The sequence below is a fragment of the Oreochromis niloticus genome, linkage group LG7 (assembly GCF_001858045.2).
Source record: "Oreochromis niloticus isolate F11D_XX linkage group LG7, O_niloticus_UMD_NMBU, whole genome shotgun sequence".
NCBI lineage: Eukaryota > Metazoa > Chordata > Actinopteri > Cichliformes > Cichlidae > Oreochromis > Oreochromis niloticus.
The window spans coordinates 62,137,772-62,152,608 of NC_031972.2; the positions used below are offsets into that span (position 1 = coordinate 62,137,772).

Below are 14,837 nucleotides of genomic sequence, written 5' to 3' on the forward strand. Positions count from 1 at the left end.
TTTTTTTCTTTGCTATATCATGTTGTCTAATATATATATATTTAATTTATTATATATTTTTTGTATCGAATTTGATACATTGGGCACTTTTTGTTAACAACAATGTTAATTTTAGACAAAAATAGAGTTTTGTCTATAACATTTTGAAATTATGGCAAGTATTGATCATGTTGATGAGACAGAGGTCTCTGAAACTCATGTATGAAATCTATCAATCCTGTATGATACAAAAGGCATAACATGCATATAATATTGTGGCGAGCTCAGACAAGGAGGAGACAGAGGTATTGTTTGGTCTTCCTTACCGCGAGCTAGCCAGGGAGCACAGACGTTTATTAGCCTTCAACAGGCGAGCACACAACGCTAACACCACCGCTCGGCGCAGCTCTAGCGTAACAACCACAACAACACAACATGGCGCTCTCCCACCCGGAAACACACACTCGCAGAGAGAGTGTCACCTGTAACCATGGCAACATGACAACAGAACATAACTGTCAATAACAAAACTCCGAACAGCCCTGGCCCGCTACATAGCCCCCACCTAAGGGGTCAGTCGTCCCCGACAACCCCATTACCCCACACAAAGTCTTGCAAATGTCCATGTGTCTTCCTTCGGCACGCAGGCCGATCTCGACCAGCAGGGGAAGAGTCACTCGGATGAGAACCTGGGGTGCCACCAGCATCCCCTGGCCCGGCGGCTGCTGGAGCGGGCGGGCGGTACGGTGAGAGCCTGTCCTCTCTCCATCGGGGCCCCCACCCGATGCTGCTGCAGGGGGGCAGTGGGGCGTTGAGTGGGGCCCTTCCGTGCCGTACAGGTGTCACAGCAGTGCACATGAAGTTCCACATCCCGTCGACAACCAGGCCAGTAGAACTGTCCCCTGAGACGGCGGAGAGTTTTAGCATTCCCATAGTGGCTGGCCCCCACCGAGGTGTGGACAAGCTCGAGCACCTGCGACCGCAGCGACTGAGGCACCAACAGCTGCAGGAGATCCTTGCCCTGTTCGGGGGCCCACCATCTCCGGTACAGGAGGCCGTCGTGGGTCTCCAGATTGTTGTACTGGGAGTAGTAGGCCTTCACTTCGGGCCCCTGTCCTGACACCCCTGTCCAGCCTGGGCGTCGTGCTGCCTCCAGCCAGGCCCCCACCTGAACCAACGTCGCATCAGCCTCCTGCTCCTGCTTCACCTGCTGCATGGTCAACGAGAGCCATCCCCCTCCGCCGGCTGTGGCCCGAGCAGTAGCCACGCCCCGTGCCTCCTGGGCCCGCTCTCCCTGCCGTTTCGCGAGGGGCAGCTGGCGTGGGCGCAGACAGATGGGTTGAGCAGAGCCGGTGTCGATGGTGTGCTGAACCAGCCGCGTCTGCCTGCAGTCTCTGGTTCCCTGCTTTTGACCGCACTGGAGGGCCAGAGTCTCTGTACCAAGAGTGATAGCCAGCTTCACGGTGTCAACGCAGGCCCCCCAGCGGGTCAGCAGATCAAGGCCGATGATGCACTGGTCTTGGATGTCAGCAAGCCAGAAGTTGTGCGCCAGCTCCAGATCCTTCACTCGGATCCGCAACGGTTTCTTCCCCCACATGTCAGTTCTCTCCCCCATCACTGTCATCAGCTGGGTGTTGGTGGGCAACCAACCCATCACAAGCGGCCCGGATGTTCCAGGAAACACACCAGGTCGTATTAGGGAAATGGTGGACCCCGTGTCCACCAGGGTCTGGCAGGGCTGGTCCTCAACACAGCAGCTCAGGTAGAGTCCCTTGAGGTGCCCGACTAGGCCCGCCACCGTGCATCGTTCTTGGAGGGGGGCAAGAAGCTGGAGCGGTGGTCCCCTCGCTGTACCGCTCCCCCTCTCATCCCCCTGAGGCCACATAGTTCTGGCCTTCGGGGCGGGCGCTAGGCAGTCGCGCGCCACGTGGCCAGGCTCATCGCACCAGTAGCAGCGGTCGGTCGGTCGACGGGGACGCCTCCAGGGCACCGAGGGCTGCAGCTGGCATATCCCCGCGACCTCCCCCTCACTGTCGCAGTCTGCAGCTCTGATTTGAGGGTAGTTTGTGGGGCGCAACTGCTGGTCAGGTCGCGAGGTGAGCACAAGCTCGGCCCTTTCAGCCTCAAGGAGCGCCTCACGGAGAGTCTGAGGCATGGCCAGGCGGACATGTTGGCGTAGTCGCTCTGGGAAAAGTCCTCGCAGGAAAGCATGCAGGCTAAGCTCCTCACGGGCTGCTGCTGGGAACTCTGGGTAGCCACGACGAGCATACAGCAACACATCCGCTGCAAAGGTGCCCAGGCTCTCCCCCGGCCTACGGCTCCGGTTGGTCAGCTGCTCCCTGCTCTGATCAGTGGAGTGCCGCTGCCCAAATCGCCTCTCGAGAGCTATGGTGAGGGCCTGGAGCTCATGCTGCTCTGACGGGGCTAGGTCAAGGAGTACCTGCAGTGCATCTCCTTCCAATGCTAGCGCTAGGTGTGTAGCAGCCTTTTCGTCGCTCCAGCCATTATGCCTCACGACTAGCCGTACTTGTGAGAGGTAGGGCTCTAGCGGGGTTAGCCTGTTGTATTTCGGTACCTTAGCTGGCGTTGCAGGCATCACTGCTCGCTGTTGGGGGCCCGGCGTGTCGGTCGACAGAGGCAGCCCATGAAGCACTGTCCCAGCGTTGGTCGCGACGGGCTGCTGCCGCGGTGCGCTCGCTCCGTCGGGACCCGTCGGGGACTTACATGGCCGCTCGCTTGCTCTCTCTTCAATCGCCCACTTCCCAAGCAGCAAATGCTCTCTTCGACGGCTTGCTCCAGCCTCTGAGTGTCTCTCTCCATTCCGGCGAGGGTGAGCTATCCCACTTCTGACACCAATGTGGCGAGCTCAGACAAGCTCGCCACACCCGGAAAACACACTCGCAGAGAGAGCCTCACCTGTAACCATGGCAACATGACAACAGAACATAAGATAAGATAAGATAAGATAAGATAAGATAACCTTTATTAGTCCCACACGTGGGAAATTTGTTTTGTCCCATCAGGGATGACAGCTTAGCCACCATTCTCCTGTCACTCACCACCTCCACTGGGTCCAGAGGGCATCCTAGAACAGAGCTGGCCCTGCGGATCAGCCTGTTCAGTCTCTTCCTGTCCCCAGCAGAGATGCTGCCGCCCCAGCAGACCACACCATAAAAGATGGCTGAGGCCACCACAGAGTCATAGAAGGTCTTCAGGAGTGGGCCCTCCACTCCAAACGACCTGAGTCTCCGCAGCAGGTACAGTCTGCTCTGCCCTTTCCTGTCAATAACAAAACCCCGAACAGCCCTGGCCCGCTACAATATTCATGTAAGTTAGTACAGTCAAAATTAACACGTTTTTTTTTTTTTGTTTGTTTTTTTTTTATTAACCTGTCCCGTTTGGTTCTTTTGCCATCAGAATTATTGTCTAAAGGCGAAGAAAGATGCCCAACGGATTTACTTTACCAAATGGACCATCCCAGCCTTGCCGTAATGGTCCATTTGATTCACCTTTTATTGTTTATTTTATTTTCACTTGCTGAATACGGGACAGACTTGACTGGTGGAAAGAAAGGGGAGAAAGAAAGAGGGAGAGAAAAAAAAAAAAAAAACCTGAGAAGAGGGACGGGGAAAAAGGGCAAAAAACAAAAACCAACAGAATAAGCAGACAAAAAATACATATATCGATCACCTGGATCACCTGTTGAGAAAGAAAAAAGAAAGCAAGCAGAAGAAAACGAGAGTAATAAACAAGATCACAATGATATATGGGAATATGACAGTAAATACTAAATATTAAACATTATTGTGCAGCACGTGAGATCGACAGCGCACAGTGTGCTTTGAGGTAGGAGCCAAAAAGGGTGTAGTTTGTGTGTGTGATCACCCGTGTGTGCACCTGTGAGCATGAACGCGCTTGTTTTTAAAAGGTTCCTTCATGTAATGATCTGCTAGAGGGTGTGGGGGGCCACTGCCCCGTCCTCCAGGGCATGAAGCAGGTATGGAGGAGATCAAAACTCCAGACATCCAGAGGCCCCCAGAACACAAGAGACCAAGGAAGACCAACAGAGGGGCAGCCGCGCCACTATCCCAGAAAGCGCTGAGGAGAGTCCCAGATGAGGGTCACTCAGCAGCCGCGGAGCAGAAGCCAGGGGGGTTGCAGTGACGTGCCCGTGAGCTCCGCCGGCAGCCAGCTGTGCCTGAGTGACCAAGCCCCGGGCCGAGAGGCCAAGGGCACCCCATCCCGAAGTGGCCCGAGCGAGCCCCAGGCTCCATGCCCCGATAAGCAGTCGCCAAGGAGTGGGCCGGTGGGTACCTGGGCGCCCACCCCGGACACAAAGAACCACCAACGCACCGATGTCTGAGGGCGTCTGCCACCGGCAGGGGAAGTGGTGGGGGAGATGGGCCTCCAAACCTTGGAGGGCCTGAGATGTCCCCAGAGAGGTGGCGTCTGATACCCAACCTGACATATAGACACAGACAAACAGGCACACACAGATACAAACATCTATTCCCACCCTCATGCTCTCATATACAATTACTCAACACTCACCCAACGTGGAGACAGACATAGAGAGACACTGTACATACAATCACACTCCCCAAGCGTACTCTAAGCCCCGGGTCTAGGTAAAAAAAAAAAAAAAAAAAAAAAAAAAAAAAAAATTAACACGTTAACGCAGATTAACCCGTCATCATGATTAACATGATTTTAAAAAATTAACGCAATTAACGCATCTGGAGTGCAGAATGACTCAAAATCCCTGAAATGTTTCTGTCAATGCATTTCGGGCAGTTTGTCCTAGTAGAGTTACGTTCCCACATGTGCAAATGGGCAGTAGATCTGATAGTGACTGGCAGCTGAACCAATCAACTCAATCTGGAAGATGATAAACGCACACTAGCCCTCTTGATGGGAAATTTGAGTATTAAAGAAATAACAAGACGGAACAGTCGACCGACATAAAGTATTATACACATTGTGCAAAAAGGAATTTTCTTTTCACCGAAGCACTTTCAGCTTAAAATATAACACTGACGTGAAGCATACATTAGTCGGGGATGCTGCTAGCACTTTGGCTAACGCGTCACTCAGCTTGCGACAAACCACTCACGGAGCATCGGGGACTCAGTAAGTCTACCTCAGACATATTGACTGACACAACTGCCAAATGGATTGCAACAAACTGCAGACCTATTAATATCATTGAGAACACGCGCTTTAGAGAGCTTTGGTTCCTCGTTTCAAGGACTTGAAGTGCCTCCCCAAGAGTGACAGAGAGAGTGGATACATGTTTACAGAGTTTTTTGTTAACATGAATGTTCAGATGTTCAATAAACATGTTAAGACTGTATATTTTCACTTTTTTCTCGTGTCTGTTTGCTCATGCAAAATGAAATGCGATTAATATAGATTAAAAATTAATGATATTTCATCGTGATTAATCAAAATTAATCCACAGTAATCCTGTCAAATACAACCTGTGCTAAAAGATTGAAGAAAACTGTTCAAATTCTCTTTGAATTTAAGCATACGTTCTTTGTGTTTATTCTGCATTTACTTCATTATATTGCATCAATGTCTTTTACAAGCTTAAATATAAAGTTGAAAAAATATAATTGCAGCCATGGTATTGATTAAGTAATTGTGATTAATCACAATTAATTACAGAAAATTGTGCGATTACTTAGTTAATTTTTTTAAATCTATTGACAGCAATAATGTAAATGTTTCACAGCAGAAGCTATGCGGACCAAGCTCTTGCAGCAGTTGTATAAGGATCGAATGGCCATAGCAAAGTGGCAGACACCCCAAATGTAGACTGGATGGTCAAACTCCCACGCACCCTTAAGTATCCTCTGGAGGGTAAAGAGCTGGTCCAGTGCTCCACGACCAGGACAAAAACCTCATTGTTCCTCCTGTATCCGAAGTTCGATTAAAGTATGGACTCTCCTTTTCAGCACCCTGGCATAGACTTTCCCAGGGAGGCTGAGGAATGTGATCCCCCGATAGTTGGAACACACCCTCCAGTCCCCCTTCTTAAGGTTGGGAACTACTACACCAGTCTGCAAATCCAGAGGTACCGCTGCTGATCTCCATGCAGTATTTTAGGGGTGTGTCAACCAAGACAGCCTTACAACGTCCAAGGCCTTTAGGAACTCAGGGCGGACCTCATCCACCCCAGGGGCCCTGCCACCAAGGAGTTGTTTAACTGCCTCAATGATCTCAACCCTGGAGATAGATGAGTTATTCCCCTCGACCCACACTGTTTCCTCCACGGAAGACGTGCCAGTGGGATTAAGGAGGTCCTGAAAGTATTCCTTCCACTGCGAGACAATGTTTCTCAGTCGAAGTCAGCAGTGCTCCACCCGCAGTATACACAGTGCAGGTAGAACACCACTTTCCCTTCCTGAGTCACCTGACGGTTTGCCAGAATCTGTTCGAAGCAGTCCGAAAGTCTTTTTCTATGTTGCATGTTGTTTAACTGGGGACGCATCCCCCACGACAATATCATGCTTCAGTACTGAGGTCCTAGAGGGTATATCTCTCAACATAGTAGGGTATGCTCAAATTAGGCTTTCCACATCATCCTTCTCATGACCGGGGAAGATTAGAAAGGGACGCATCTAAGGCATTAAGAATCATGGAGTTTGCAAGTATACCACTTTGTTGACCTTCACAACATTTTTTCAAACTATCATCATGGTTTATAGGTATAGACATGGGAGAGATAGAAATAGCTTTTGGAAACTCCTCACTTTGCATGTCCCTGATGATTTCCCATCGTCACCCCCTCCTCTCTATGCCATCCTAATATTTTTTGTGGCCCCCATATGGCAACCCCTATGAAAAAATTCTGGAGGTGGCCCTGCAGCCTACATGGTCTCTCATCACTGTAAAAATCACAGCTTAAATAAAGGTAATCTGTAGACATCCTGCAGGACAGCCATTCCCAAATTCAAGAATGCTTCTACCCACAGATCCTCCAAATGAAAGTAAAAGAAAGGTGTGTTCAGGCATCTGTCTGTCACAGGTTAATTGGAATGAAGTCACATCTAAAACACATCTGAGAATGTTATTACCCCATCCACAGTGCATGTTAAGCTATCTGAGTTCACCCAACATAAGGAAAAAGAAACAGGCAGTTTTATTCAGCACTGTGTAAATTAAGGAGAAAGCATATTGTTCTAAATTCACTTCTTTAGTGGTTTAAAAAGAAACATTCTGGGATTTCCTTACCTAGATGGTTGAGCATGGATCAAGTTAAGCTCACCTTGACCAATCAATCTTGCTTCTAGTACAACCCTTTAATTTAAATAAAAGAAGGATTTCTTTCTGCAACTGCAGCACAGTCTATGCTGGGGTGAACCTATGCTGAGCCAAACATTAGCCACTTCCATAAGTTCATTTTTATTTTCAACTATTCCAGTATTTGAAGAAAAAATTCTAAACACATTAGTTTCAATGCTCGGCTTACTAATCCCTATACTGATGAGAATTTTGTCAACCCAACTGAAATAGAGGCCCAAACATGGGTCTACTTTTACTTTATAGGAAAAAAAGCCCAGAGAGAGCAAGAGTACAAACCAGAGTGCAAGTCAGGCACTAATCCCACCATAAGCAATTCAGTAAACTGAATTACTTACTGTATTACAACATACTAACCCCAACACACAGTCATGTTTCAAAGAAAATATTATTCAAAATGAATGATATTCCTTTATTGGTCGTTAATTTATTTGTTATTCATAACATAACAGACATAAAAAATACATTTGAAAATCTTTTAGCAACCCACTAGAACAAAAGAGCGACTGTAAATGATAAATGTTGCAATGGTAATACCTGTTTAAATACTGGAAACCAAACTCCTTCAAACTTGTAACAGACAGAGCAAATGTGTAATTAAATCAAATAATTAAAAAATATTATTTTATGGTCCCAAATGTAGCTGAAACTTAATAAGTAAAGCAACATTTTAAAACCGCAATTTCCAAGCATGAGTTTTACTGGGACAGAATATATGAAGATGGATTTGCTGTACAGTGTGTTGTAGACAAATGCAGTGCAATTCATGTCAACTCTTGTACAGGCATAGATACCTGGCAACACCCTACCAGGATTTCACAATTGTGTAACTTTGTTTCAAATGTTGAGAAAGACTCAAAGTTTGTTGTGCTACTGTAGACTGAAAATCTCTGATACAAAACCTTATTTAAAATTTAGTGTATTTATTCAAATATCTTGCCCTTAACAAACTTTAATAAACACACACCCTCGTGGTTAAAAATCTAGGCCCTCTTGCTTCTTATATTAAATCATCCATTAGGAACCTTGGTGTTACATTTGATTCAGCTCTGACGCTGGACACACACGTTAAATCTTTGGTTCGCTCTTGTTTTTACCATTTAAGAAATATCGCTAAGCTGAGCCCTATTGTGTCACGTTCCGAATTGGAAATGATTATTCATGCTTTTGTTTCATCCCACTTAGACTATTGTAATTCCTTGTTTACTTGCTTAAGTAATGCCTCCCTGGAACGACTGCGGGGCGTTCAGAACGCTGCTGCTAGGCTTCTGACAAAGCATCACAAACACTCCCATGCCACTCCCCTCCTGATTCAGCTGCATTGGCTCCCTGTCAAGTTCAGGGTCCAATTTAAGATCATAATCATGACTTATAGGGCCCTGCACAGTGTAGCTCCAACTTACTTAAGTGATCTTCTTCTTTCTTATCACCCCAGCAGGTCCCCGAGGTCTTGTGATCAGGGGTTGCTGGTTGTCCCGCATACAAGGTTAAAAACAAAAGGTGACAGAGCGTTTGTATCAGTGGCTCCCAGACTCTGGAACTCGCTCCCTTTGTGGACTGTGGACTCAGTCATGTCTTTTAAAAAGCAGTTAAAAACGTATCTGTTTAAACTCGCTTTTGGTTAATTTTGTTTTGTTTTGGATTTTAATGTCTGTTTTCTGCCTCTGTAAAGCACTTTGTGATTTTTATCTTGAAAGGTGCTATATAAATAAAATTTTACTTACTTACTTACATTAAAAATATTGGAACAAAAAGTACATGTGTAAATGTCCTCAATAGAGCACCCAGGTGTAACTTATCCACGGCCCTATGAGCAGAGCTCAAACACACTTTAAAAGGGTTTGATTATGTGTTGAATTGTCCATCTTTGACCTGTACATTCCTGTATTAGAAGCTTCTTGTTTATAATTTCCAGGCATCTCTTTGTTTGTCTGTTCTTCAGTTCTTTTCCCTGGAAAAGAAAGCAAAGTGTTTAAAAATCCAGTTTGTTTAGTTATAAGACAAACAGTGCTCATTCAACCTGTTCTGAGATGCAGCAAACAAAAACTTTTGTTCCACAAAAATTGGATTAATAAAAACTTTGTAGCACCTGAGTGAAGTCCCAGTATATCCCCATTCCTTTCTGCATAGCCTCTTTACAGTTGTACAGGCCAGGCTCAGTTTCTTTGGTGCCTGTGTCAGCTAAACATCGGTTGTCATTGTACTTATGTGACTTGATGCCACCAATGTAGAGCTCACCCGTTCCACGATAATATGTGAACTTAGAAAGAAAGAGAAAGGACAGAGAGACACAGAGGTCAAAATGAGATTAGCATGTTAAAAAGGCTAACAAATGACAACAGGGTTACAGATCACAGGGTACAATAATTAACTTCTTCATTCTCTATGGACTGTGTCCCAGAACACAATGACATTTATTGTAGATGAAACTGCACGCACGAATGCTTGTGTTTCAAAAGAGACATCCTGGGTGTGATCTAAAATACCAGCTGCACTTGAAACAATCCTGAGCTTAACACAGAGACAAGCTTAGAGACAGAATTACTGAAATGTAACCCTTTAATGCTTGAACCATGAAATAATTGCCAAAAAATTCATTTTTTTAAAAAACAGAGTGTTTATTGAACCTTCTGAAATAGTAAAAAAATTTTGTTACATATATAAGTTTCAATTTTTTTAATCACATTTATTACATACAAATTTGTCTCTCTCTTTTTTTATATAATTTTAGTGTTTAAAAATGTATTGTGCAATTTGTTTAGGTTATTGGGGGGTGGCAGGATGGGGGGGATTCATGGTGAAACAAGTCTCAAAAACTCCCAAATATGTATCAAATATAATGCAGTGGGTGTTAACAGATCAAATCAGTTTTTGGTGTTTTTTGTTTTGATTTTAACTTTACGACTGCACTACCTTATAATGATGATTATCAACATGATTATAAGGTGCTTCACTTACCTGAGGTCCGTAGTAGTAGCAATTGTAGGCAATCGGTGTGTGACCTGGTACTGGACCTTGGTCTATGCACATGTCAGCATCAAGGTTTTTCATCTGTCATCAGGAAAACATTATAAATATTACAAATGGATACAGGCAAATCATGGAAACAGATTTCCACACATCCCACAGGACTCGACTGTTCCACACATACTAAGCAACAGAGAAAAATAAACTTACTCCTCCATATGCGAGTAGGTCGTCCCAGGGGTCCAGCTTTGGATACACATTATCCAGGTACCATTTGAAAGGTTTACAGTTCAGCCTTTCTCTGAGTTTCTTCCTCTCTGAAATGTCGCCTATGTCAATTCCATGATTCTGCAGGAACAAAGAAGAAGATGTGAATCGATTCAGAGTTTGTGACTGAGGAAGAATCTGAAAAAAGATTTTCCTTAAATATCGATGTAAAAACACAAAGAGCACACAAAGCCTAATATCTCCTCATGACTCTGTGAACAGGAGAATGAAATATCCCTTAGAGAAAAAATAATTTGTTGTTTATGTCAGTGCATCAAAACACCTCAAATGGGATGTTCCAAGCCAAGTTAACATTGTGCTTGTATTCATCCATCCAGATCTCTGCAACTCTGAGGGCATTTCTCTTCATGGCAGAACTCAGGTCAGGCATGTAGGGCTTGTGGGCCCTCTCGATGTGGGCGATCTTGGAACATGGAACAACTTCAATGCTGCCTCCACATGTCCATACCTACGTGAACAACGTCAAATTAAAAATTATATAATTGCACCTTAAAAATCAGTCACTATTCTTTCCGTGGGTAAAATATGAGTTTTGACCTTATCTGCTTGTTTGTATGACATAATTCAATTCATTATTGAAATGTACTGTTTATAAGGTTTGGGGAAACCTGCAGTCAGCTGAGACTGAAGAAGTCACTTGGATGAGTGACGAAACGTTTCTCCCACAAAACGCTACGTCCAGATGAACAGATTCAACTTTTGGAGATTCAATTCATTTACTTGCTACCTGCACCTTTAGTTTCTATGTTATAGTTGTTTACAGTCATTTTAAATGACCTGTGGATTAGGACACCTGTGGTGATTATAACAAAATCCAGGAGGACCATCTGCACAAATATTCTATGTAATCCGATGGCAAACACAACATTCATGTTTGCTTTACTATGAAAGAGAAATTTGTAACTCTATGTGGTCTTTACTCACACGAATTCCCAGCTCAACATTTTCTCCACCATACACTTTCATTCCTTCATCAAGGACTCCAATTTCCCCCAGAAACTTTCTATCAGCAACCATGATCCCCATGACAGATGGACTCCTAAAGTCAAAGAAGAGAACTCTTTGTTAACTATTGCACATTGATATTAGATCATAATGATAGAGTTAATATGGCTGTTATGTTGGTTAAACACTGATTTCACTTGAACTTACTTGCCAGGCAGTGAACCGTCATTAAGTTTGTAATACTCAGGTGTAAAACTCTCATACATGCACCACAGAGCCCAGTCGAAGGCATGTGCATTTGGATGATATGTAGTAACCTTGAGATCATTGAAGTTGACTCTATCAAACACCGGGGAAACCACCACAGTTCTGTCAGCTTTAATCTGTGTCAGCAGAGGTTCAGCCCTGTATGAAGGAGGGGAAAAAGAAAAGGTGGAAAAGTTAGTCAACTAATATGTAAATTTCATTAACTGCTGAGATGTCTGGGTCAATACTCTTCAATCACGCTATGCAGTATGACTCTGAGAGCCGGTATAAGCTGGAATTATGAGGTCACACCCTTCTTGAGTGCAATGGAAGCACACACCCAGCTGTTGCATCTAATGTTGAATGCACTTGATGTCTTTTACAATTTAAATGCTACACCCACCTATTCACCTTTTAACTCGTGCAAAAGCTTGGAACAGTCTGTCACTTTGTTGTTTTAGAACTAAGACTTTGACATAAAAGATTGTCTAAGGAGCATCTTCATTATTACCACCAACACAGTGCCAACAAGTTGTTTATTGTCCCAGTAAAGCTGATCTGTGGCTTGTAGATCAGACAGTAGTTGAAATCACTGGACAGTTGCCACTTTTAGATCACCAGACATGTAAAGTGTGTGTATGTCAGAAAGAAAAACGTATTACGCTCAGCAAATCTGTCGTGAAACTGTGACACATCTATGGCCTCAAATCACTGATGGTAGTTTAAATTTGGTAAACTTGTAACTAATGTCATGAAGACAGCATTTATATGTCCTATAACACAATGTGGTAATATAATAATAAGAGAAAACAGAAAATATAAGATGTAAATCAGCAACTGAAAACATGTATTTGCCATGTTCCTACCACATCTCATGGACTTCGATGTGTGCATCCAGGATGGCCACCACGTCAGCAGTAGCAGCCCTCCACCCGGATACTCTGGCCGAAGCGAGACCTCTCTGCTCGCTGTGCCTCACTCTCACAATACGGAGATTAGGGTTCTCCTGCTCAAGCAACTTCACATACATGTCAAGGTCACCCTTCAGATTTTCTGAATGGAAAAAATATAGTTATGGTTTTCTCTGCATGAAGAGTGGGTAAGCAGTGATACCAGGTATAGATTCAAACCATCCAAAGAAATAATTAGTCCCAAACATTTGTGACGTCTTCACTCAGCTTTTGATGATTTATTTGAATCGGCTTATAACCAACTTACCATTAGAACTATTGTCATCCACCATTATTATCTCCTTCAGCAGGTTTTTAGGAGTGCGGTCGATGATGCTGCGCAGGGCTCTTTGGAGAACAGACAGGGCTTCATCCAGGTAGATGAGCACCACACTGAGATTTGGCAGGTCCTTGGGGTAACTCTTTTTCAAACACCTATTTATTAAAATGAATGATATGAAATACCACTGTATTTGATCGGAAATATATTATATTTTTGCAAGAAATGAACTGGATGGAGTTAATTGTCTGTTTTTTTTTCTTTGTACTCGTACATGAGAGATAATGAAAGAGTAAAATCATAAAAAATGAAAGTTGTACCGAGGATCTCTGGTATCTGGGAGAGGTCGATCCAGAGGGAGGCGGTCGCTCAGAAAAACATTGTACCCATACTTCTCATACAGGCTCTGAGCCTCTCTTTGGTCATCCTCAGAGAGATTTGCTCCCCACTCCTTGAACAAGGCCGAGTTAGGGAACAGTTGTTCAGATTTTCCCATCTGAGGTGCTTCATTTTGTGGTTGGATATTTTCATTGTCTTTGTTCTGCTTCTCTGATTGCTTTTGGCCTGCTGGCTGCTGGACCTCTGCTGATTTTCTTTGGTTTTCTTTGTCCTCTACCAATATTTTCTGCATGATATCCTGCTTTTTCTCAAAACTTCTGAGTACTTTGTCTTCAGTATGAAAGAATGTGAGCAAAAACATGATCAGAGAAATAGAATAGTGATTTTCGTAGAAACATGCACTCATTTTCTACATCTCCTGCTGCTGTTTACATGCATACAGAAGGATAAAAACAAAACCATAAATAAAAACACACACAATACAATGTAAAAATTACAGTATATGTCCCTGTTTATAGAACAGTTTATCTCATTTGTCAACAATAAACTGCAAAATAAACTTTTTTATTCTTTTTTATAACCATCCTAAAGGTCCTTTTTTTCTTTTTCTAATTTTTACTCATAAATCATTGGCGGGCATCGCCTTAATGTCATATCTTCAATACATGTGCAGGTAATACTGCATCTGAATTTAATTGATATTTCACTTAATTTTTTTTAGCATATTTAACTTTATTTCCGATATAAAACCTACGGGTAGCCTTTATTGTTATTGTTATTATTATTATTATTATTATTATTATTATTATTATCAATAATAATAAAAATAATAATAATAATTATTATTATTACTATAATAATGAGAAGAAGAATAAGAACCTTATATTAATCTGACTGAACTCACTTAGATCGCTGATGCTTTCCTCCAGGTCGGACGAGGTCTTCATACGCGGTGTGTCCATCTCTTTATCAGTCTCCACGCTATGTTGGTGTCCATTCTTCAGAAAGATGCCAAAGTACAGCATGACCCCCATAGCTCCCACTAAGAACAACAGCCGTTTTATCCACGCTCCTCTCATTCTGACTACACACCGGTCTCCCAGCCGGATAATCCCACCTGAGAGGACACACCGAAGCACACTCTCACACACACGGTGAGCTCATCTACTGACTAGACGAGATCAAATAGGTGATAACTCCTGAAGTAAATGCCATTAAATCGTTAGTTGAGCAGACGCATCAACATCGCTTCCCGCCCATCGCGGCAGGTACGCCCGATGTGACGTAATGAAAGCACTTGCAGCAAGCAGCGTCGGCGTCATGGGCAGGCCCTGTGCGTCCAGACCCGCCCGAAAAAGTGACTGTGCCCCGTGAATGTAACAGACAATAAAAGATATGCTATAAATTTAGGAATTCTTTGTAATTGTCCAAGAATAGTGTGTTAATAAACATGGTCCAGCCTAGCTAATTAAAAACAACTCTCACCTCCTCACTGAATAGCTAACCAATCAATTAGCCTCTAATCCAAGCTGGGT

At 43.9% G+C, this 14,837-nt stretch overlaps 1 protein-coding gene across 1 annotated transcript; it reads right to left on the minus strand.

Annotated features, from left to right (window-relative positions):
* Positions 1-7,703: 7,703 nt before the first annotated feature.
* LOC100689932 (probable polypeptide N-acetylgalactosaminyltransferase 8) lies at positions 7,704-14,568 on the minus strand. Its single transcript, XM_005471194.4, has 11 exons — positions 14,207-14,568; positions 13,284-13,632; positions 12,952-13,118; positions 12,600-12,786; positions 11,695-11,892; positions 11,467-11,581; positions 10,805-10,990; positions 10,465-10,602; positions 10,246-10,338; positions 9,377-9,547; positions 7,704-9,238 (listed from the first exon to the last, which is right to left on the minus strand). Exons 1-11 carry the CDS (start codon positions 14,379-14,381, stop codon positions 9,119-9,121), a joined length of 1,899 nt encoding a protein of 632 aa, XP_005471251.3. The 5' UTR covers positions 14,382-14,568; the 3' UTR covers positions 7,704-9,118.
* Between the last annotated feature and the right edge of the window lie 269 nt (positions 14,569-14,837).

What these genes read in the sequence shown, in the direction of transcription:
- LOC100689932 (XM_005471194.4), bottom strand. Translation starts at nt 14,381, where the DNA reads ATGAGAGGAGCGTGGATAAAACGGCTGTTGTTCTTAGTGGGAGCTATG. An exon ending in GACGGTTCACTGCCTGGCAA is followed by an intron (nt 11,582 to 11,694) that starts GTAAGTTCAAGT and finishes CTTTGACTTTAG; the next exon opens with GAGTCCATCTGTCATGGGGA. An exon ending in GCTACTACTACGGACCTCAG is followed by an intron (nt 9,548 to 10,245) that starts GTAAGTGAAGCA and finishes TTTCTTTCTAAG; the next exon opens with TTCACATATTATCGTGGAAC.